The 23,867-nt window shown below is 40.7% G+C and overlaps 3 protein-coding genes across 6 annotated transcripts; all 3 read right to left on the reverse strand.

Moving 5' to 3' along the window:
* Positions 1-1,063: 1,063 nt before the first annotated feature.
* On the reverse strand, positions 1,064-10,506 carry ANAPC7 (anaphase promoting complex subunit 7). Of its 3 annotated transcripts, XM_074844208.1 has the most exons (11): positions 10,305-10,506; positions 9,169-9,355; positions 8,662-8,781; positions 6,776-6,887; positions 6,372-6,525; positions 6,128-6,270; positions 5,742-5,859; positions 5,099-5,295; positions 3,601-3,825; positions 3,023-3,173; positions 1,064-2,142 (listed from the first exon to the last, which is right to left on the reverse strand). In XM_074844208.1, exons 1-11 carry the CDS (start codon positions 10,403-10,405, stop codon positions 1,953-1,955), a joined length of 1,698 nt encoding a protein of 565 aa, XP_074700309.1. In that variant the 5' UTR covers positions 10,406-10,506; the 3' UTR covers positions 1,064-1,952. The 3 variants fall into 3 exon arrangements, with proteins under 3 accessions (XP_074700309.1, XP_074700310.1, XP_074700311.1); XM_074844209.1 differs by lacking the exon at positions 10,305-10,506 and having other exon boundaries at positions 9,267-9,355; XM_074844210.1 differs by lacking the exon at positions 1,064-2,142 and having other exon boundaries at positions 3,052-3,189.
* A 1,127-nt stretch (positions 10,507-11,633) lies between these two features.
* Positions 11,634-16,727, reverse strand: ARPC3 (actin related protein 2/3 complex subunit 3). Its single transcript, XM_074844342.1, has 7 exons — positions 16,637-16,727; positions 15,434-15,533; positions 14,291-14,367; positions 13,942-14,010; positions 13,546-13,672; positions 12,951-13,045; positions 11,634-12,145 (listed from the first exon to the last, which is right to left on the reverse strand). The coding sequence occupies exons 1-7, from the start codon at positions 16,640-16,642 to the stop codon at positions 12,083-12,085; spliced, it is 537 nt and encodes a 178-aa protein (XP_074700443.1). The 5' UTR covers positions 16,643-16,727; the 3' UTR covers positions 11,634-12,082.
* Positions 16,728-19,441: 2,714 nt separating this feature from the next.
* GPN3 (GPN-loop GTPase 3) lies at positions 19,442-23,811 on the reverse strand. Of its 2 annotated transcripts, none has more exons than XM_074844057.1 (8): positions 23,654-23,811; positions 23,457-23,565; positions 23,201-23,368; positions 22,637-22,761; positions 21,843-21,958; positions 21,092-21,188; positions 20,435-20,563; positions 19,442-19,686 (listed from the first exon to the last, which is right to left on the reverse strand). In XM_074844057.1, exons 1-8 carry the CDS (start codon positions 23,699-23,701, stop codon positions 19,624-19,626), a joined length of 855 nt encoding a protein of 284 aa, XP_074700158.1. In that variant the 5' UTR covers positions 23,702-23,811; the 3' UTR covers positions 19,442-19,623. The 2 variants fall into 2 exon arrangements, with proteins under 2 accessions (XP_074700158.1, XP_074700159.1); XM_074844058.1 differs by having other exon boundaries at positions 23,641-23,739.
* Positions 23,812-23,867: the final 56 nt, after the last annotated feature.

Genomic DNA, 23,867 nt, shown 5'->3' on the forward strand with positions numbered 1-23,867 from the left:
ACAACAAAGGTTTGGATTACAACTAGAAAGCTAACGAAGCTACCCAACTTTCAGATGCAGAATACAATCTGATGAATGTGCAAGTGTGAGGAGAAAACAAATCAGTTTGTTTTAAAAAAAAAGATGCTTTGAAGCTGCTTGTACATGCGTATTTCTTTCTGTTATGAAAGACATGCAATGAGCTGAAATCTATTCACTGCACCACACCGCAATGGTATACAGATTCTTCATAAAAGATCAGGCCTCTCATCCACCAGAATGCAACTAACACAATGTTTGCTCTAACTGAAATACAGCCATTTGGTGTATTTGTTTAACGAAGGAGCAGGAACAGCTTACGCCAACTCAATCACCAAGACAGCAGCACATGCTTTTCTGTTCTTCCCATATAGTCTTCAAATAACCCTAATTGAATTTGATATTTTGGAAAGTCTAAAGCCCACAAAATTCCAGAGAGAACAGATAGCCAGCTGTTTTCTTTTCTTAAATGGATAAACTATTAGACTCCTCCTTTGTAAGATGTGACATACCAAAACATTTCCAAAATAGACTATAATAGAAGTAATCTGCTTATTCTTTCTGTTGGGCATTTTTCTAATTGATATAATGCACGTCACAGATGGATAGATATTTTACCCTGATCTGAATTATACATCTGCAACTAGGGGGAAGCTTGTTTTCCATGTCTCGTATTTGCATCAAACAGCCATTTTTCCTCCAACTGATACTCAGAACTGGTTTTTAGCTTTGTAAAAACAGTCTGTGTGCTCCAACATACCTGTGGTAACAGAATAATACAAAAGGAATTAAATTGCTAATATAAAGATAAAAATACATGTTTTAGTAAATCAGAACTGTAAGAAAAATAAGAGCAAGAAGTAATTCCTCCTCCCACACATCAAGCCCACAGAACTGAAACAGTTTCTAGATTACACAAAGCAGCTCACCCTTGAAACGCTCATGTTAAGAATTTGTAGGTGAAGCAACACAACTTTCCTTCAAAAGGTGAGGGAAAACATGTGAATTAAGTATTATCTGACAAAAAAAATGAAGTATATAAACATGGCAAAAACAAGACAATATGTGTATTTGCATAATTTAACAGTTCTACAGCAATGCAAGTGAAGAGGCATGAATTCTTTTTATATCATTTTAAATGTCAGTGCTGTATACAGAATGTGAAGTGCTTTGAGTCACCGCTGTAAAACCTTTTGGTAACATACTCAAATAAAACTAAACTGCATTTAAAAATAAATGTTCATGTACAGACTTTAAGTGATTACAGGGTTTAGTAGGGATTGATGAAATGACTGTAATTCTCCAACACTGGCTCAATTCTGTACACATAGAAATCAGTCAGCTACAAAAGTGTTCATAGGTCAAAGTTGCCCAGCGTACCAAACTTCTCCTTTACAGCACATGTAATGCCTTATAAAAAGACAAATTAATTCAACAAACACAGCAAGAGAAAAGTGCTGCTTTCAGCTATATCCAAGCAACTCCTTCAGACTTCAACAGGAGCGTGAGCTCAAATGGTAGCATACAAACAAGAGAGGAAGACCTTTTCCACAAAGGAGTACAAACCACTGTATTTACAAATCGATCAAGCACACTTAGCCCTGGACAGAATTTAGATATTGTTTTCATCATAAACAACAGGCTTATTACACATTTCAGATTCTAATGCTTTTAGTTTTAGCAGGAATTTTTTGAAATGAAAGTTGCAAACAACCTCCAATACAGTTAGTCCTTTACACTTAATAAATAAGAAGCATAAAGAATCTTCATGGCATTGAGATGCATAGAACTATTAAATGGTTTCAGAGTCTATTTAAAAAAAAAAAATTAAAAAAAAAGTCCTTTGTTACTGCAAAAATCATAGTTTATGTTCTTCAAAGAATGGCCCTAGTGGTATGTTCAAGTGCCAAAACAAGCAGCAGGACGAGGGGCCGTTACTGCATGCCAAACCACTGTTCTTGATCTGCCCACTGAGCTGCTTCACTGTCACTGCCTTCCAAGTCCCCCTCTTCTCCACTTCCCTCCATATCATCCACATCTTCTTCCTGGGTTGCATCCGTTGGACTTTCCTCTTTCTCCATTTTCTGCATTCCTTCTAGTGACTTCTGATCATTTGGATCCAAGCTGAGGAAAGAATCAAAAGGAAAGCATTGTCCTAAAACTTTTTTCTTATATTTTACATTATTGTAAAGAAAAAATAAAAATTTTTTTTAAAATCTCATCTTGTTGCCTGCGCTTCCTGTTTAACATCATCAAAAAGTTCAATTTAGTAGATAATTCAACTTCACCTCAAGCTGACCATAACACTGATGTAACACCAAGTATTACGTCTTTATATAGAACAATTTTGATCCTCAAGCATGCGCTTATCTAAACATCACACTCTTCCAGAAAACTTAGTCAACTCTTCCTGACAACAGTAATTATAAAGTAACGTGAAAGCAGTAAAAATTTAAATTACTATGACTAAATATATTATATGCAAGCAAAAAACAGCTGACCCATTTAAGCTATAGAAGTTTATAGTAGACATAATGTGCTAGATTTAAGGCAAATTTAACTTGCTGAAACCAAAACATGGTAACATCCTAAAATAACATTTAGGTTATGTTAAATTGAATCACACGATTTAAATTTACTTAATAGCTCATTTTTATATAGCACCTTCTAGTCTAAAGGAATGGATCTTAAGGTGCCTGACTATATAATTAATAACTATAAATAAATCCATGCCTTAATCCTTTCCTAAGCAAGGAATCACATGCCTAGTGACATGTTTAGCATTAATGCAGTCCCTAAATTTTGCACTTCTCAGTTCAAAGCCTTATGACCAAGTAATTAATTTACAGGACGTCGTTTGTAATGTTTTTGTTTGTTTTAAGGGAGAATGATATAAAGCTACCTGCGATGCATGTCCTAATCAATTAGTGGCTCAACTTTTTACTTAGTCAAGTTGATTATTGGTTCTCAGAAATATACTGTGATCCCAGAGTCTCTGCTTTACCTCAGGGCAATACTGTACTGGTCCATCGCTTCCTGATATTCATTGACAGCTACAAGAAAGTCTCCCAGTATTCGGTGCAGAACACAGTCACTCTGGTTAGCCAGCGCATTCCTCAGCAAAGCAATTCCATCTTCATACTTCTGTTCTCTACCTGTTTATATGCAAAACTACAGTTTTAATTAATAGTTTAGATACATCTATAAAGAGTCAAGTGTACACAAAGAGCCATCATAAGACTATTTCTGCCTTCAGAACTGTCAGCGTGGGGGATAGCAGTGACATAATTTTTGCAAGATGAACTCTGAACAATGGCTTTTTATTGCAATACTGCTACACTCACAATTACATATACTTTGAAGTCAAAAAATTTTGTTTGCAATTGTTTCAAGTGCTGCTGTAATATCAGTTGCTAGATACAATTAATTCCTGTGATTTTTCCTTCAGGATAGAACTGATAAATCCCTGGGCTGTAACATCACTGTTACATTCCTCACATCAACGAGGCTGTAGAACACTCTTCCATGTAAAACAGTGTGCTTTACATAAATCGACATGGGGAATAAAAAACCCGAACTTACTAAGAAGTTCTGCTTTCTTCACCACAGCTTTAATGTAATCAGGTCTTTGCGTTAGCGCTTTGTCCAATAATGTTTTTGCTTTTTCCTGCGTGACTGGGTCCTCGAGACAGACTGTTGCTAACAGAGTGAGTGTCTGTGCATTTGCTCCCAGAGTTTTATACACATTATTCGCCATAACCATAGCTTCACGGATACTGTTGGATGCCAGGTAACATTCAATGAGACCTGATGATACAAAAAGGAAAACATTTCAGTTTTTGTGTTAGCACTACAGACACTCAACCCTCCTCCATCAGTTGCACTTTAGTAGCACTCAGATTCTGAACAACTGACACTCCAATAAGCAAATACAAACTGCAATCGAGAAAGTGACTCTATACCCAACATTTATTAAAATATATCAAAGAAACTTGCAGATAAGGAAACTTGGACACAAATATTAAAATGGCACAGACATCTAACAGGGAAACTAAGACAAAGGTAGGAGATGGACAACTGTCTCCCAGGACCAACATCTGACGAAAGACTAAGATGTGACAGTTTACACGTTTCTTCCTTGATTGCAAGAGAAACAAAACTATTCAAGCAAATATAAAACTGCATTACAGTGCTTCTAAATGCATGCTTTTCACTTTAGCAGAGAATCTACAGCACTGTGCCCACCACAAAGCACGAGATATGGAACTGGAGCAGCCGCGAGAATCAGATTAACACTCTCCATTTTGAATAAATGAAGAAGTAAAAAACAAACCAAATTTTCACTGCTGAGTATTACAGCATAATTAGTTTGGTTTTACTTAACCAATAATTGCACAGCAGACAGACAAGTACCACTGAAAAAAAACTGAGAACCAGGGAATCCTAAGAAAATAGACCGTAGAACACATCATCATGTTACAAACTGGTGCAAGGTTTAACATCTCTCATACAATTCTTTTGTGTATTTTCCACAAGCCTACATTTCACCACATCCATTCTACAGATAATTGACTTCATCACTTTTATTTATGGGTGGGTACTAAAAATAAAAAAAAAAAACCTAAGACTAAGTACACCTAAGATTTTTGTCCAATTCCAATACCAAGGTATTAATACTTTGCCTGGACTCTTCACAATTCACTATTTACTTGAAGCTGCTGTTGAGATCAACAAGATTTAAATAGATATGACGAAAGCATGACAAAACAAAGCTTCCAGTGGAACTAACCATATGGTTAACATCATCATCCAAAAGTGATTTGCTCAAAACACCCAAGTCTGTTTATATCCAGATTAAACAAAGCAAAAAAAGCCCTTTTTGAAAATCATTCTTAGAAATACATGCATTCTCTAGTACGCCTCATCTGACTGCTTCCAGCAGAGCGGGTGATAACAATTCACTTTCTAGAAAGTCAGCAGGAGAAAAGAATTCCTGTCATTCCCTTGCCTAATCCTCACCACGACACCAACCCTCACACCAAAGCACAACTATACATGTGAGTAGCTTCCCTTCACTCACCTTCATAGCAATCCAGCCTGCAAGGCGCAAGACGTATTGCTTCACGGAAGTGTATAATTGCTTCCTGTACTCGGCCCATATTCCTAAGAGCAGCTCCTTTCAGCAGCAGAGCTTGAACACTGTTACTATTAAGCTGGATAGCTTTGGCTCCTAAATATAAGGCACGAGAGTATCGTTTACTGTAGAAACTATGACACCTATGAAAAGACAAGAGGGATTGTAAACATATACTGCCAGTGGTGCCTGTGCACATTCACAGAGGTTTAAAAGCAGAAAGAAAAAAGAAAAAAAAAAAAAGAAATTACAGGCAACTGTTGAACTTCTTGAAGTTAAGAATGCATGTTCAGGAAAAAACTCTTCAGGAGTTTAAAAAAAAGCAGTATGAATATTAATTGCTACCGCTATTTAATATATCCTTGTTATTGTACAGGTGCAGTAACTCCAATAGGTTTAAACATACAGAAAACAACCAAAATAGTTATTTATGGATAGCTAATTTAAGTTACCCCAAGAACAGAACAGATAGGATAGAAAAGCACCTGAACAAAAAAGCTGAATGCACTCTATCAACTGTAATCTACCACATCAACTGTATTCCACTGCATGCAGCACATCAAGAGTTGAGGTAAGAAAGAAAACTTACCCAGATACCACCCAGGGTTCCGCATGTTGATCAGAAATATTGAAGAGACGGCAGCCCAAGTTCTCCACATCCTCTAGTCGACCTTCACGGGCCAATAAGTAACCATATACATCCATTCCTAAAGAGAAACATTTGAAGATCGATCATCAAGAAATGGAAAGTTCATTCACAAGAAAAAACAAAACAAAACCCACAAACATCCCCTTTAAACTGTGCAACCACCAGTAACTGTTCAAGATACACAGCTTTTGAATGTAAATTCTGAATTGAAAGCCAGGTACAACAATATACAATATTCTGCTGCATGCTGATCACATGTAGCTGCTACTCTAACGTTACTCATCATATCATTACAGTAGGTAAACTTTCTTTTAGGATTTACTCACCTTTTATCAGGTAAGGATCCAGCATTTGTGCTTGTTCAAATTTTAGAATAGAGTTTTTATTATCTCCAGCTCTGAAATAGAGGTCTGCTAAGCTCCCCAGTAAGTCTACATTATCCCTCAGCAATGACTTTTTCTCTAAAGAGCTGTAACAGAAAAAAAACGCCTGTTACTTATATAATGCCACTTTAAATATAATTATATATAAATATATTACTTTATTACATCGTGCTCTTTGAACTCTTACCAAATGGTATTTATGGCTCTTGTGTTATCTCCAGTATGCACAAAAGCATATGCCTTGATCCACACGGAAAGCCAATCCAAGTTAGGAATACTCTGAATTACGTTGATTGTCATAGAGGCCACTTCTGCACCTTTCACCGACAGCGAGAGCAAGCCTATACAGAATGGTATATACACCAATTTCAGCCACCATAAACGGCTCTTAATACAAATTAATTGTAAGAAGACCAGAAACTCTATCCCTTGACAAGCACAAACAAGCAGCTTGTTACAATCCTTTTTAGAATTTGTATAATGTAGGCATTACATATTACATGCAAATGCAAGACAGTTACCTAGTCCCAAGCATAATTCAAATTATAATACTGTTTAATACTGAAATGCTAACAGTGTGAAGACACCTACCTAGTATGGCATCAAGTGCTAAAGGGCACTGTCTCAGTACTTCTTTGTAGCTCGTAACAGATGAGCGTTCTTGACCTGCTTTCTTGTATAGATTTGCCAACATCATATTGATCTACAAGCAATAGAAATGTTGGTAGAGTCAAGTATGAGAAAGGAGAAATCCTCACTAAGAAAAGGTCACAACTTTGTCTTCAAGCACGTCTCCCTCCCTCCCGTTCTAGGCAGAAGACAAAATTACCTGCTTTTCTTCTGAGAACACTGTAACATACCATATAGTTTAAAATTAAAATTGTTGCTTGTTTCTCAGTCCAAAGATAAAATTTACGCTCTTTTGTATTTGCATAGTGCATCTTGAAATCTCACTGTTTTGCATACACAAAGTCAAAAGATAGGCAAACACTTAGATATGACCCCAAGAAGGGCCTGTACATCCATTACATCAGCCTTCTTTCAGTTGATCTCTCTGAATTGGCTTAGGAAGGCAGAGAAAGTTTCCATTTTGTTTCTGCATGAAGTCATGACTGATGAAAGAACAGAAATCATTTGAGCTCTACACAACACAAGTAGCTGGTTTCTGCTACACTATTTTATTTTACTAGCATGTATAGGTAAAAAGTTTGCACTTTTCTCAATCTTTTCTTCTTTTTCTGTTCTGTAAGTTGGTCTTCAAACAGAATACTTTGATGTTACTAGAGTCTCAGTGACATACACTGTTAGCACAATACAGGAATACCGTTAACATGAAACACAGCTGATTGACCTGATGTGTTAATCTTTTAAGCCCTTACAACATAACAGAGCCAGCAAGCAAAGACTCAACATATTTGGCACTGCAGGCCACAATGGGATCTAAATATTTAACATTATCTAAACTGTTATTAAAAAGGATGAGAAGATTTTAAAAGGTGGAACACTGGCATTCCTTCTACCTGCCGAAGTCTTCAGCCTGTCAAGGATCTTACATTGCTCAAACTATACAATCAGACATGAAGTGCCATTCCATACACATTCTGGGTTCAAGAATATATTAAAACACTTGCTCAGTTTAAGCAATCACAATTTAGCAAGTTATGTTGACTGGCTAATAGTGAAAACACCACAGAACAGTCAACCTTGTGAGACAATGAGGCTACAAGTCAGCTCTAGCAGGTGACAGCATGCCTTTCCTCTCCAGTGATACCAGCTCTTCCACAGAGACTAGGACTCCACTTTGTGGTTATAACCAGGCAAAGTACATTAATTTAAACAATTGCTTTGGCTCTCACATTTACATGTTTGACTCAGAACTGCAGAAGATTATTCAGTCAGGTATATGGTAATCACTAACTTGCAGCAACTCAGCTGTTTGCAATCACATAATTTTTTCTCGTAGTAGATGCTTTTGTTAAGACCAGCCATTATCCTTTGCCCTATGAAAACTATTCATGATAACATGCAAAGAACAACTATCAAATGGATGATACAAATTCAAAGCCTTATGTATAGATATACAAATACTTCACAAACTTTTAGAATTAAAAAATAGCATTTCTTCATCCTTTTACAAAAAGCAAAATTCTGTACCTGCCATGTGCAATACTAAAGAGTTAACCAGGTAATTCAGACAAATTAATAAAGATGCACACAAACATTTACTTCTTTTCACTTTTTAAAAATTCTTTCTAACCGAGGCAATACAAAATTTGTCTGATTTTAAAGAAGCCAAATAAATTAAGCTAATTTAAACATTAGGAAGTGTTTCCAAACAACATTTAACTAATACAAAAGCAAATACCAAGACACAATGATATTATACCTATAGGCTATGCTGGTTTTGACCAGATACTGGCCTATACATTCAAGATATGCTGACCAAGGAGTTGTGACAAAAGTCTGCCAGAACTCACCTTTGGGGTCCTCTGTCTGGAAGGAATCCCATCAAGAATAGCAATTGCATCTTTATCTTGCTTCAGCATTGTATAACATTCAGCCATTTTATATTTCACTTCAATTTCAGATGGTAAACACTGAAATAAAAAAAACAAACTTTGAAGTACAACGATGTCTTAGCCAAGTAAAAAGCCTGAATAAGGTTTCCTCATTAAATGCTTACACTATGTTGAAAAAATCTAATGCAAAAAGTTAACAATGCAACCTACTACTAGCTGGTATTGCTCCCATCTTCAAATGAAAAGCATGAACTACAAATACAAAAAAAATCTCATGTTCAAGACTATATCAAGTTTTGCGTTAGAAAGTATCACTCTGATATTTTCAGAACTAATTATTCTTAAATGTCAGGTTTATTTGACATGATAAATTCACAATCTAATGTTATCATATTGAGTCAGCAACATTAATTGTAAGGGGAAGCATGATCATTTTATGCAGCATATTAGTCAATTTTTAAATACCTGGCTCTGGGGAGTTGATGCAGCATTCCCAGTAGAAGGTCTTACTTTTGAAGTTTTACTTAATGCTTTTTTCTGCTGCAAGGCCATTGTATACTTACTTACAGCATTTCTATATTCTTTATCATGGAAGAGAGAGTCTGCGTGATATACAAGGAGCTGGTATTTCTGAGATGGTGAAAACAGTTCCCTAGAAGAAATGCAAACAGAAAGGCTGAGATCAGCTAACTGCATAAGAACAAAAAGTATTTGTAGCTTTGGTTTGTCTGGCTTCAACTTTCGCTGCTTCTTATGGAAGGGCCCTTGAGTAACAGGTACAATCTCCTCACAAAGGTATTATCTTGCCAATTTCTTTTATCTGTATACAAACAAATGTAATAGCTGCTCCTGACACCTCATCAGTGACAACATCTCACATTTAGCTGCTCGGTCACTCCTTTCCATAACAGAGCAGCCCCCATCCTCACCATAACAAACCACAGGTTACCAACGTCCATTAAAGCACATTTTGTTTGAATGGACTCAAGCTTACAAGGCAACCCACCTCCCTGTACACCTATTCTGTTCCTAATCCACGTTTCTACATTTTACAAACTCTCTTTATAACGCCTCCAGTATGCTTGCAAGAAGTGTTGAAAAGTTAGGGTTTCAGAACAGGATTTTGACTTCAGTCAGTTCCTGAAAACCCATCCACAATGTAAAATGATACCTTACAGGGAAGTCCTGAAAAATAAAGTGAATCACTTGAGTCAGGTGAAGAACTGTGACCTACACAGGGCACCCTTGGAAGGAGAAAATCACTCCACCACTACCAGGACGCTCGTGTTGTACCATGTAACCCCAAAGGGTACAGGCTGCGCTGCTCATGCAGAACCCCGGACAGAGGCGCACTAACAGAGCCGGGCTTTAGCCCCTGCAGGGCCGGGGACAGGAGCCCGAGGGCCGCACCACAAAGCCCAGCGGGAGAGACAGCTCTAAAAGCGAGCCTACCTCATTCTCTACCCGTAAGACACCCCCCACCACCCTGCGAGGTCTCGCCGGGCCTCTCCCTCAGCACCACCGGCGGCCTCTCCCTCAGCACCACCGGCCCTGTCAGCCCGCAGCCACCCGGCGCGCCCTCTCGCGGGAGGGCCACTCACGGGTTATTGCCGCTCATCGTGAGGAGAAGCCCGCTGAGGAGCCGCACGTTAGAGTGGAGCCCCGCGGACGCCATCTCTCGTACGTGCTCCACCACACTCATGCTGGCAGCGGAAAGGCGCGGAGCGAAAGGGACAAACGGCAAAGAACAAGACAACGCCGCCGCCGCCCGCCGGCACTCCAAAATGGCGCCACCGAGGGGGCCTCGCGCGCCGCCGCCTGCAGGCGCCCGCGACATTGCCTTCACGGCGGACGCGCGGCCCGACAGGCGTGCGGAAGGGCAGCCCGTGCCGGTGCGCGCCGCTTCAGGCCCCCGGCAGCCCCGCGCCTGCGCGGTAGTGGGGCGGGAGGGGTGGTGGTCGGCGCTGAGGGAGCGGCACGGTGTGAGGAGTGACACAGCTGTTTGGAGTGTCGGAGGGGTCACTTTTCGGTTCAGTGTCGTTTTATGGAAGAGTCACACACTCCCTGTGTCTGCGCAGCACCTCAGTCTGGTCCTTTTTCTCCTGACACTTTATTATCTGCTGGTTGCAGCAGCTAAGTGTGACAGGTCTTGGAGATAACAACACTCCTGCCTATAAATATGGGTAACTGAGGAGAAAGACCCTTCAAAGCCTAAATTTCTTCTAGGCCACAACCAGGGGAAACACCTCACGAGGGCCACTATTAACTACAAGGCATAGACTGAAAGGAGAGCTGAATCATACTTTTTTATCCCCCCTTTATTACAAAAAGAATGCAAAATGTGGCTATCCTATCATTACTACCACAAATCACATCGATTTCAGTTTGAACACACCATCATGGCTGTCTGGAGACAAATACACCTCTCAACAGACAAAACACGAGCAGCAAAACTACTTGACTTCAGTTCAAGTAACATTAAAAGCTTGTTGGTGCTGTATGGTGACAGCGAAACAAGTATTGCCATGAAGAAAAGACAAAAATGGGAATAAACCAAACTTGGATTTGTGGTTCTTCAAGAAGCCATCTCACTGATCAAAGCGGTCACAGTTTTTGCCAGTTTCGTGTGATGGTTGTGTTGGGCTGAACCTGCCATCACAAAGGCAGCCTCAGACTAAGCTGTACGTAACGTGCCTGCGTTACCCTGTGAAGGCATTTTAGTACAATGGAGCACTGCTCCGCAAAAGCAGACCTGCTAAATAACCAGGTGCGTTACTGCAAACTACAGCCCCTGTATTAATCCCATTTTCAGTGGGAATGATTCACTTCCTGCTGATTACCATTACACAATAATGATAGTCTTTTCACAAAAAAAAAACCCCCTCTGATTTCTTTGAAGGCTATGTGTGAGACATAAAGTAGTTACCACATTAATTACAAGCTAAATTTATTGAAAACAAGGTAAAAATCACTGCACTCGACAACACAGAGTGAGAGGTATGTTTTCCATGGACATACAATACTGACACTCTAGCCAGTAGAGCAATTACACAGCTCTCCCTGCCCCACAGACAAATCCATTTCTTCTCTTAAATACAAGCCCTGCAGCTGTAGCCACTGATAATAAAGCAGCTTCCATCTGAAACAGCATGTTAGAAATCACTTATTAAGCACCAGCTTAATAATATTTGCTTACACAAATTATCTTTTTGCTTTCCCTCCCTCTATCCCTCATTGACTGGTTTGTGTTTTTTTTTTTTTTCCTTTTTTTCTTCATAAGCACTTAATTCTTCCTTGGTACAAAACGTATCCAAAACAAAGGCAAAATACCTAAACACCTTGCTGTGGAAATGTTTAATATTGTTGCTACTTTGCCTCTTCACTGCCCAGGACCTGACAGACTCTTGTTCATGAACTGTCTCTTCACAAAGCAGATCCACCACTGCAGACAGAAGTACAAAGTCAGAAAATATGCAAAAGCAGTTACCATGCGATAAACAAAATAGTGACTTCAAAGTATTCAACCTCTGACAAATAACAAATATTAAGGCTCCACTTCTGCACATACAGTTTTCCACACTGGTTTCTACTGGGATTTAGCTGAACAAGAGGACAGGAATGGACCCAATGAATTTACAATATAGGACTCTCAATCAAATTCTACCTTCTCTTCTTTCTATTATTTTTTTAATGTTTATTCAAATATAATTATAAACAAGGGAAGCATCAGAAAGCTACATCTTTGAAACTAAATTAGCCTAAATAATTTCAATATTAAACGCAGTCACATTTGCACATGAAACATATGAAAAGTCGGGAGGCAATTCATTCATTGATTAGCTGTTTTTTTAACCTGGATATGAGGCAAAATGGTCTACTTCAAAGAAGCTATGAAATCAGAACCTCCTGAGAAGATAAACAGCATCTCTCATGCCTGTGAATTTCCATTTGGAAACCCAGCCAACAGCAGATGTGCAATACTTTGAAGAGTTGAACCAGACACCACTTATTACTGACCTGCTTTTTAAAGTAACCCAAATTGGCATTCACTGTCTTACCACATTACAGATTAAATTTATTGATAACTTGCAGCCTGCTATTTCACAAGCCTTATAAAACCAGGGAAGCTTGTGCCAAAGTTACCCACACCTGATCCCTCACCCCATCATCTCACTTCTCTCCACACATTTCTGAAAAAACACACCGAGCCTCTCATTACATCTGTGATGATCACTCTAAACTCTTACCTTACTAGGCTTGTCACTTTGAGGATCAAATACTTTTTCACAAAGGCGAAGACCAGTTTCTTGCCTCAGCTGCTGCAGGTAGGCCCTCATCACCTCTGAAACAGCACAGGAAAAACCAGCGTGAACCGAGGCAGCACCACGTCAAACTGAATTTAACAAGGAAGCATCAGATATCACTGCTTAATTGGCTGGCTGAGTTGGTTTGCTCAATTTACAGTGATACTTGGGATTTTTATATTTATACCAGCAAAAAGGATCATCCAAACTGTTTTCTTCTCTCAGCTACCTTTGCTCGTTATTGTGGGCTTCCCATTCTGCCAGTGCAGCAGTTGGCTTGGGTGCCATTACAGGTTTAGATTTTGTTGATGCAAAAGCAGACTCAGACCCCCGTTAATTTGTTTTGTTGGATCTATGGATCCAGAGGGATCACTGGGCCTGCGAGGTTAGAAAATCCAGCTTCTGCTGCCCTCAGAAGACAGAACTGAAGATTTAGAAGATTCAGTTTTAACAGTAATTTTTCTAATTGCTGTCACAAAAATGCAGTTAGTAAAGGATGAGCCCAAGGAAGCCTTCAGAGGTCCTGGATTAGCCTTACCTTCCTCCTGCTTGTTGGCAGGTTTGGCGTAAATGGCATTAAGTGGAAAGCCAGGCTCCCCGGGGATTGGGAAGTTAGTGATTCCTAGTGTGTACATTTCTTTCTCTCCTTGGCCTTTGGAGTTACACTGGAAGAACCAGGCAAACATGGATTAAAAGTTATAAACAAAAGCTGATGGAGCATTAGACCCAAATATTTTACCAATCTGTAACACATAAAAACTCATCAAGAACAGCAACACAATGTATCTTCAGAGATTCACAGCCCTGGAGTATCTGTGGCTCTGACAGCAGGGACTGGGGTGAACAGGATTATTTGTGCCACTGGGAGGAGAGTACCAGCAAACCCTTTCCTGAGTACAATCCCCCCTCCTGCACAGAAATTCACTTTTCTTACCTTTTGCAGCTTTTTCAAGCACTCAGAAATGTAGAGGGTTACATAGATCAGCGTTCTGTCAGCCTCATTCTGCAAACCAAGAGCAAACACAGAGCCCAGCCACTCTTAGATTAAGAGACTTTACAGAACTGATAAAAAGTTTGAAACAGGAATAAATTCAAGCCATTTTGGTCTACAATTTCCCCATGAGAGGAACTATCAATTAATGACATTTACCCAGCTTTAAAAATTAAGTGGTAGGAAGGGGAATTTTTGTTATCTAGTAGAATTATTTCATTGAAAATAAATTCGTATTCACAGCATCAACCCTCCAAAGAACTACTATATTCACAGTATCTCAAAAAATTACCTTAATTTCATAATTTTTGAAGAAAACATTAGCTTTGAAGTAGTAGATGGCTTCGTCTATAATATCTGTGTCCTTAGCTAACAAAAAAAGAAATACAGAGTTAAACAGTGCCCCATTATACTACATTGTGTCGTAACTTTTACTCACTGAAATACATGAATAAGGATTATTGCAAAAGCAAAACCTTGATATTTACAAAAAGCAGAAGACAGCACTATGTAATAGAAAACAGCTGTTGCCATGTGAAACACTGGTGATCTCAGACCGTAACATTTAAGCTTCCTACTCCGAGCAGAGTCTTTAACTCCCTCCTTCTCCTCCCCCCATGATTTCTCACTTCACAAAAGCCAGCAATTCGGCAGTAACCCACTTTTCTACCAGTTAACAGCATAAAAGTCTTCTCAGGACACAAAAATGTTTTTGGAGAAAGGCCACCACCACAATCAGACAAACTTCATTGTCCTCTTCAAAAAAAGGGAGGGTGAGCAGAACACATAGTGGCAACCATACTCATGACTTTCACCTGCTTTTGCTACCATCCAAGACTGCTTAAATCCGGAAACATTTGCTTTACATTTCCTTTCTCAAACTGAACTGCTCCACTACCGGGGAATAACATGCCCAGGAAGTGCTACTTTACATGCTGAAGGGGAATCTGTACCAGGCTGCCTGTGGACTCTGTTGGGATGCCCGTAACTTCATCTTAATTTCTGAAGCCCCCTACCCTGCAGTGCTGGCTATCCTACTCCTCGTCCTTCAGAGCAGCCGAGTGTCTTCAGCTGCAGACGCAAAGCCTAAGTTCTCTGTAGTCCTCCACTTCCTCTGACAGCAGAGGGTTTACATCACCACATCCTCCTCAAAACCTACTGAAGAGCGCAGTGAGACACAGGAGGAAGCATGAGAATAGTAACCGTAGGCTTTAATTAATGAAACAACTGATTTAGCTGGAGCATGGTGCGTATTTATCTGTGCATAACTGTCTTCTATGATTTGCACAACTCAAGCATTTGAAAACTTTTTTTCTCCTCTATAAACTGCAAAGCACTCCAACCTGTGACTCCTCTTGTCACTCTCGCTAGGGCTGGCTTGGAGCAAACCGTGAGATGATGATGAGCAGGTTTTCAGAGATTATTATAAACTTACTTTCCCGAGGTGCTGGGCCTTTGAACTGGCTTCTGATGGGTAACAGCGCCATGTTCCCAACTAGCTTGGTGTCAGAGTCCATTAAAGTTGAGTGGTAGGCCTACAGATGGGGGGATGGCTGGTTATTAATGGTACTGAAAATAGACATTTGTGTGTCCAAGCATGTGTCCTCTGTGTCTTCAACAAATAGGAGTCAGAGCCTAGTTCATTAGTAGTGCTTCCAGCAATTTTTCCTCGCACAATCACTGTTTTCTAATTAGGCCCAGATCTCAGCGCCACTCTGGTGAAGACTGTGAAAGCATCACCACTGGCACCATTTATGGTTGTGGTGGTGGGAGACGGGATAAAATTGGTACGGCTCGTCTGCAGGCGTTGCTTCATGCCCAGGCTGCCTAACCCCATTCTGCACAGTGCCAGGGGGTAACAGCCCTGCTCTCCTGCCTGAGTACTAGGGCACTGCACAGTTCATTGAAAGTTAGTTGGTCATTAGAAAAGACTGTATTTTATTTCCATGTCTGGCTAATAAGATAATAATAAATAAAGCCAGGCTTAACACATACCCGCACAAAGAAAGACTTCTATGCACTCTAAAATTGGTCTAAGTAAAAAGAAAAATAAACCTTTCTGCACATGACAGACTCTTCCTGGGAAACTGATTTTTAAGAACTGGTGAGTTTAGGTTTAAGCATTTCCCAGACATTCCCACTGTGCTGTGCCAGGCCCCTGGGAAGCCTTCACCTCCTCACAGCCGAGGCTTTGCAGGGAGAGAGGGGGATGCAGCTGGAGGTGGATAAGCAGAAAAGCAGTTTATTTCAACCAGAGGAAGGTGGTATGAACAAAACCAGGGCAAAGCATAGCTTTTACCACCCTCTTCCTCCTGGAGCCAGGGGCTGCCACCCTCCTGACTGCGAGTGGATGCCTGGCAGGAGGAGGAAGAGGAAGAGGAGGGCGGTGGCCTTGCAGCGGCCTCCCATAAACAGCAATCCCCTGCTCTCACCATGGCTCCCCGCAGCTGCAGCCCCTTTTCTCCCCCATGTAGCTGCCCACGGCTAGCCCCCGGCAGCAGAGCCCCTTTCCCCCAGCCCAGGCTCACCCCCATCCCGCCCGGCCCCCCGCCCCCCCCCCCGCCCCGGCCTCAAGCCCTCCTGCCCTGGCCTCCCGCCATCGGGGGTTGGCCAAGCGCCGGGTGCGAAGCCCCCTCACCGGCATCTCGAAGGGCGGGACGCAATTCGGTGGGGCCGGGCAGGAGGGGAGCAGAGAGAAGCTTGGCAGCAAAGCTTCCTCCTCTGCCTGCGCTGCAGGAAATGAGGCAGCAGAGGCGGTGCGAGGAGGGGAAGCCGGCGGAGGCCCGCGGCGTGCACCGCCCCAGAGCCAAAACTCCAGAGCCACCGCTCCTGCCAGGGCACTGCCAGCGCCCAGGAGGTGCTGTCAAAGCACGTTCTAATGGGGACTTGGTTGCTTTGCCCCCCCCCCCCTCCCCCGCCTTTGCTGTGGCTGGCATTGCAAGTAACCCCTCCTCAGCTCCTCCATGCCACCCTTTTCCTTTCCAGCCACCCTGACATCTTGCTTCCTCGCTGGCAGAGGCCAGCGCCTGTCCCCGGCGAGGGTCAGCCCTTGACGAGAGCGCAGGTGAGGATCCTTTGGTTGAAGCCAGTTTTCTCTCTGGCACATTTGCAGCGTTCCTGGGCATCACTTGCTTAGACCTGACGTGCAAAGCGCAGCCAGCTGCGCGGGGCACTTGGTGTAAGGAAGCACAGAATGGGTCCAAACATCTCACGTTTGGAGGGATACAATATTTTGAGTGCACACTCCTGCTAACTATCAATCCATAACCTTTAGTGTGACCCAGCAGGCTCAATTTGTTCCCTGGTAAATGATTCATGCCATGAGTCACGGGAGAAAAAATGGGAGATTTGGAAGGTGAGTCAAAGTAATCTAACTGCAGGGCTGGGGTTTGGCCTTTCCACAGGTGTGACTCGTCCCAAGGATGCGCCAGTGCGGGGGTGAGTTAAGCGACCAAAGCTTTCCTGACATTTGCATGGTTCAATTCAGCCAGATCAGCTCCTGCCATGATGTGATTAGCTCTGTGTGGGCATAAAGACTTGCCCCATCATGAGGTTAACTAACACCATAACTATTAAAACACAAAGATATTCAGGGCTTTTGGCCCCATGTTTTAAAGCTCTGAAGAGCTGATTTTTTTTCACCTCTTCCCGGTGACTGCAATGACTATCTTGAAACTGAAGTCTCAGCATTCACTAGTTATCTGGAACTGGGAGTAAGGTTTTAGTAATGCTGAGTATCATGAGATCTTGTAGAGGTCGTAAGGCTGGCAATTTTTGGAAACTTGGTGTTGAAAAACCATTTTAATAGCTCTTAGGTGACATCTTATTTCCCAGTTTTTCATTGTTCCCATTTAAAAGATCTCATGCGATCGTCCCTGACCTCCACATACAGATTCTGGGCAGCCCTTTTCCTCTAGACATGCAGGATTTTCTGGTCTGTTGAACCTCTTCCCTGTTCTGGCTCTGCTTTGGAAAAAGCAGATCTTTACTTCAAAAATAAGCACCATATCAACGGTATGACCATTTAACCATTTATTTAAGACAGGAAGAACAACCCACTGATAAGAAAAAAATTAGACCTTCTGGACTAGAAGCAAAAAACCTACGAAACTGAACTCTGTGCCAAGCTGTTACCACACCCCAGGTTTAGGGAAGTTGCCTCCAAGTGTTCAATCCTTGGTTTGGTTTGCATTAAGGGGTATCCTTGCACTCACACATCTGCTAACTAACCAAGCTGCTCCTACCAAATGACATCAGTTGTTCTTATTCTACCAAAATACTTGGCTGCTCATATTTTGTGAGGATGGGGTTAATCTCTGATACATTAACTATATATAGCCAGATGATATGCCTACACACACACAAGCATTCACTGATGTTAAGCATTTCACACCGTGAGGCCCTTTTTGGAAAATATTTTAATTCAAGGACTCCGTGAATAAATCCTGTTCCATAGAGTTAAGGAAAATGAAAGGTTGGTATGTACTTGGACATAAGCAGCAAAAAACCCACATCCTGAAATTCAGCTGAATGTAGATAATAAATTACACTAATAGATTTTAGAAGCAATAAAACATGTTTTGAAACACTCAAGATGCCCCAGGAACAGTCTGTATATATAAAGGAACTATAAACAATGAAAGGTAAAGTCAGCAGTACGTTTTCCCATATGGCTTGAATTATCATCCAATATGAAGTCTGTTAACAGCTACACCCAATTCCAGAACTGATGCTACTCGCCTGAAAAATTCCTGACCATTTTTACATGTATTTAGTTACTTAGGTATGTCCTTTGGAGATACTGTGCTAAAGTTTTGCTGCTCTAAAACCACCACCACTCATTGTACTATAGAGGTAACATATATCCATAGTAGGAGTATGAGTTCTTTATTCAGGGGTAAAAAAAGGAGCTTACTTATTTGTGTTAATTAATGAAGAATTTGGCAACATTTTCTAATGTGATTGCACAAGACCATCACTGAGTTGTATTTAAGCTGATTTTAAGTGTTGTGCTGTGCTTAAGATGTTATCGATGTATAAACCACTTAAAGCCGTGTGCAAACTGTACAAACACCAGCCTTAAGAAGGCTTAAAATCTGGGCTCTTTCAAAGTAAAACACTCATGTTCTTCAAGAAGGGTGAGAGACCACCCACTGACCAGGTGTCCCTTTGAAGTTGCCAGTTGTCTCTTTGTCTAATTCAGGTTCAGTTCATGAAGTACAATTTTCACCCCTTAGATCAATTTTTCTCTCATATAATAATGAAAGTAACTACTCAGTACTGGATATAAATATTTATTGCAAGATACTTATATTTGGCTTTGTCTCCTTTGCAAATCATTAGATTTTTTTCAAGCATTCCTATGCTTAAATGAGATACATCTATATGTGGGAAACTTTTATATGTACTAATGCTAGCCTATGTATTTTATAACACACACGCATAAGAATAAAAATTGTTTATTAAAATAGTTATGAGGTCATATAGCTCACTCTCCACTATAAATATTAGTTATCTTACAGATAAAATATCGAGTATGTTTGTATAGGGGTGGATTTTTTTTTTTAATTTTTATTTTTTAACACGAGCAAGGTATTTTCCTCCCATTTTTTGAACATCTGTTTTTTACTCATCCACATGATCTTGAAAGTATTCATCCACAAGAGCAGATTTATCTTCTTCACATTCCTGCCAAAAAGAAAACAAAAAAGGTAAAACCTGACTTTTCCCTAGTGGCTACTATACATTGTCTGTTCTGTGACATTTTATTTTAGAAACCACAACAGGAACAATGTCTAATATGGTTCCATAAAACATGTAGCAAAACCTTCTAAAAAAAGCAGTTTGTTTCTAAAGCTATCACAATTGTATAGGTCAAAATCTAGATCCAGGTATTCTGTATACTTAAAAGAGGACAAAAGTGAATTCAAAAATGGGATTAAAAGCACTGGACTTGTTCCTTAGGATTTATGAGCTGAATAATGAAACTAGACAGGGCTCGGAACAGATTTTAACACAGCAGTCTTCTATCATGTATTTTACATGATAGAATTTATTCCTAGTCTGTATCTCATATGCAAAACATGGGTTCAACACAGGAATTATCTGGGGAATTTGAACAGTCATGTAGGAAGAAATCTTAGTGATCTTAATAGTCCTTTCTGACCTTTGAAGTTTAAAATGCCACTATTTTTGAAAACAAAAGCATTAAATACAACCATGTGATCAGTCTGCATATGCGAGATGATATTAAAGAATTCAACTTTTAAATTGTAAATGAAGACGATATAAGCATTGTCACTAAAAGACTAAACGTGGCTTATTTTGAACCATACTAAGGCAATAATTTATTAGCGAGGCAAAGAACATATTTTATATTACAATTTATACTATGGACCCTTTTAAATTTTTCATCCTATCATCAGAAGTACCTTACCTTTGGTTCTTTAAATTCAAGATCTTCTCCATACTGAATGGTAAAGTCTATGTGCTGCAGAACTATGTTTATACTTTCCTCATCAGAGCGATCAAAAGGTAGAAATCGAACCATACCGTAGTCATCAATCTAGAGAAGGGATTCAAAGGACATTAGTAAGAAAATGCAGTAAGTTAGTTCTCAATCACTCTAAGCTACTTCCTTAAACCAAACTTATGTATTCCTTGTCTGGACTGCTAAAATGCCATTTAAAGCCAGACTGCAAACCAATGGCAATTCCCCACGCGGAACACCTGGCTATCAGTCCTAGGTTCTACACAGTAGAAAAAGCCATTTTCCAAAACTGCTAATAGAAGAGGATTCACAGAAAAATGTATTGGCTACAATCCAAATGTTAGTATCAAGAATCTTATGGTAATCTGAAAAAAATCAAAAACTGAGTTAAAATAGGCAAAAACTAAAATGCTCAAGTGCCTGAGAATCTTTTAGATCCTGGCTTTGTAAGTTTGGTAGGTAAATACAGTTTTGGGGTGAGGGGGGAAGAATTATTATAGTACGTACAGTATCTGTAACAGCAATGAAGCCAGGAACCATACAGTACGGTTTATAAATACAGGACTGAATTTAAGGGTACCAGTTAAAAAGCGATATACCTACCAATCCACATATAGATTTAGTCAGTTTTTTAAACATTTTGCTTTTCAATATATTTGTAGAATCTTCAATCATAGAATACATATCTGGATCCAAGTACCTGGGAGAAATAAAATCCTCATTATCATCAAAAAAATCCTTGGCCACAGAGCAAATGAGTCATTGTGCTTTTATATAGCTACCAAACCCATCTATCATTCTGCGATCTGAATGAACTAACTTCATATCAGGAGAACTTAAAATGTTTAAAAATAGTTTCTGTAAGTATTTGAATATCTCAGATTACGATGCTAGTAGAAACAACTGAAGTGGTTTTTCTTTTCTTTTTGCTAATATACTTGTATACTCAAGAAAGCTTTGAGGAACACCACAAGGAAAAACTTTTATTTTAGCAAAAATGTAAAAGTAACATATCAGTAATTCAGTATGTTCAGTATCAAAAAACTGATAGGATCACCTCTGGTTTAGGTTTTGAAGTACAGTACCCTAGAACATCATTCAGAATGACTTAAGTTATCCAAGATTATTATTTACAGAAAAACCCAGAGGTATGTGCAAAGATGGAGCTAGCCTTTTGACTCCAACTAAACTGTGAGCATCCTATCCAGACATTTAAAGACTATGTTCAATATAAAACAAATGCATCTTCTCCCATTTGAAAAGAGTATGTTTTAATTGTGGGAAACATTAGACTGAATTTTGAGTGAAGTGTACTGCGAGATATTACACTGCAAATTAATTTTTCGGAACTTACTTTTCTATTTCCTTCTTGGCTTTCTTGCTCAGCAAATCCATTTTGGTCATAATGTTAATCTGTGGAATCTCTAAAGATATCATTGCACTGAGTGCAGCCAGAATTCCAGAGATAAACTTAAGGAATATGAAAAATGATGTAGTTAAGTACAGAAAAAACACAATGCCAACACACAGGACACTCAAGCACAGACCAAATCTAACTAATGAATATATGAAACATGGACATAAAGCCATATGAAGAGTCATTCTCTCTGTTGGAAAAGGGAGGGGCCAAATATCCCATCTCCCATCTATTTCCAGAGCCTCAAATCTGGATCTGCCACTGAAAAGGGCAATCATTAAGAAGATCCAAAGCCCTTCTCGGGATTCTTACTCCTAGATGGGGAAAGCAGCCTGCTCTCTCTCTAGATCTGAGAAAGCTCTCATAGAGTCCCTAAAGAATTTAGGTTGGAAGGGTCTTTTAGAGGTTACCTGTTCCATACCACCGCTCAAAAGTCAGATCAGGTTGCTGAGGGGTTTTGCCCAGTCAAGTTTTCAGTAACTTAATGAACAGACACTACACAATCTCTGTGTGTCCCTCTTCCAGTCTGACCATTCTTGCAGTGCAGGATTTCTTTCCTTATATCCAACTAGAATTTGCTGCAATCTGTGTCTGAGGCAGCTGAAGACAGCAATCAATCTCCTCCAGTTTAGCATTCTTTCCTCTGGGCTAAACAAACTCAGCTGCCTAAATTGCTCAGATTTCTTATTCTTTATCAATATGAACTTTTACCACAGATTTCAAATGGATACCTTGAAAGATTCCACCATAAACTGAGAATCCACAAGAAAAACTCCACAGACGCGGAATTCCCACTGCTGAAGCTGCTCCACCAGCTGTTTCATCACTGGCAGATGTGTATAGAGTTCGATCTGACCTAGGGCACACTTAGGATATTAGTATGCAGAAACGTGAAGCCAACAGGAACAGTTAGCAGTTACATAAATATGGGTATTGCAATTAATGTGAATGAAAGCTGATAAAGAAAGTATCCTGCTTTTCAGACAATTCTGACTTATGATGAAGTTATACTGGTGAAGTGGAAAAGAAATAGAAGGGTTTTTTCCTCCCTTGGCCTCCAGTTAGCATTAGTTAGCAGTTGCCATAGCATTCCCACACCATATGATGCTATTAGAAGTCAGTGCAGGCCTCCAAATTATCCTGGGACCAAGTTCACTTCTGAAACATCTGGAAGTGACTCTGACAACTGTTAATAATGCAAAAAAAGTGTGAATGATGATCAACAACAACAAAAAAGCACCGCAGATTTTATATTGTGTATGAAGAACAATGACAAAACATAGATATTTGTTTACCTGGGCAATCAAACAATATATAGTCATCCTCCACATGCCCAAGGCTTTCCTCTAGCCAGTTAAAGTTATTGGCAAAGTATTCCATGCAAAACACCAGGCCGCCATTGGGACCAAACCTTAACGACTCATCTTCCATGACGTCGTCCACTTCTATTAACTCACGGATGTCTGGAACAACAGACACACGAGGCACTGTGAGTTCTTTTCCCTACAGTCGGTGCCCGCAGGTTGCTGCCCGCGGCCTCCCGCCGCTCACCTGCCATGACGGGGTAGCTGAAGAGCTCCGCCGCCGGGTCCAGGTTGACCACCTGCACGGCGCGGCCCAGCGCCTCGCAGTGCTGCACCATGGTGGAGCAGTACGTGCTCTGCAAGGCACACACACGCCGTCAGGGACACGTTACCGCTGCTGTCACCTCCCCGCTGCCGCCCGCCCGCCTCACCTGCCCGCCTCACCTTCCCGCTGCCCGCCGGGCCCATCACCAGCTGCGCGTACCGCGGCATGGCGGCGGGCGGGCCGGCGGGAACTGACCGCTCCAGCGGCCCGTAGCTCTCCTGGTCACGTGCGGCGGGTAGGCGGTGGCTCGCACGCTGGCGCCAGCGCGCGCCCGCCCCGCTACGGAGAGCCGGTGGGCTCAGAGCGCGCCGTGCCGCGCCCCGCCCCGCCCCG

The sequence above is a fragment of the Strix aluco genome, chromosome 18 (assembly GCF_031877795.1).
Source record: "Strix aluco isolate bStrAlu1 chromosome 18, bStrAlu1.hap1, whole genome shotgun sequence".
NCBI classification, from domain to species: Eukaryota; Metazoa; Chordata; class Aves; order Strigiformes; family Strigidae; genus Strix; species Strix aluco.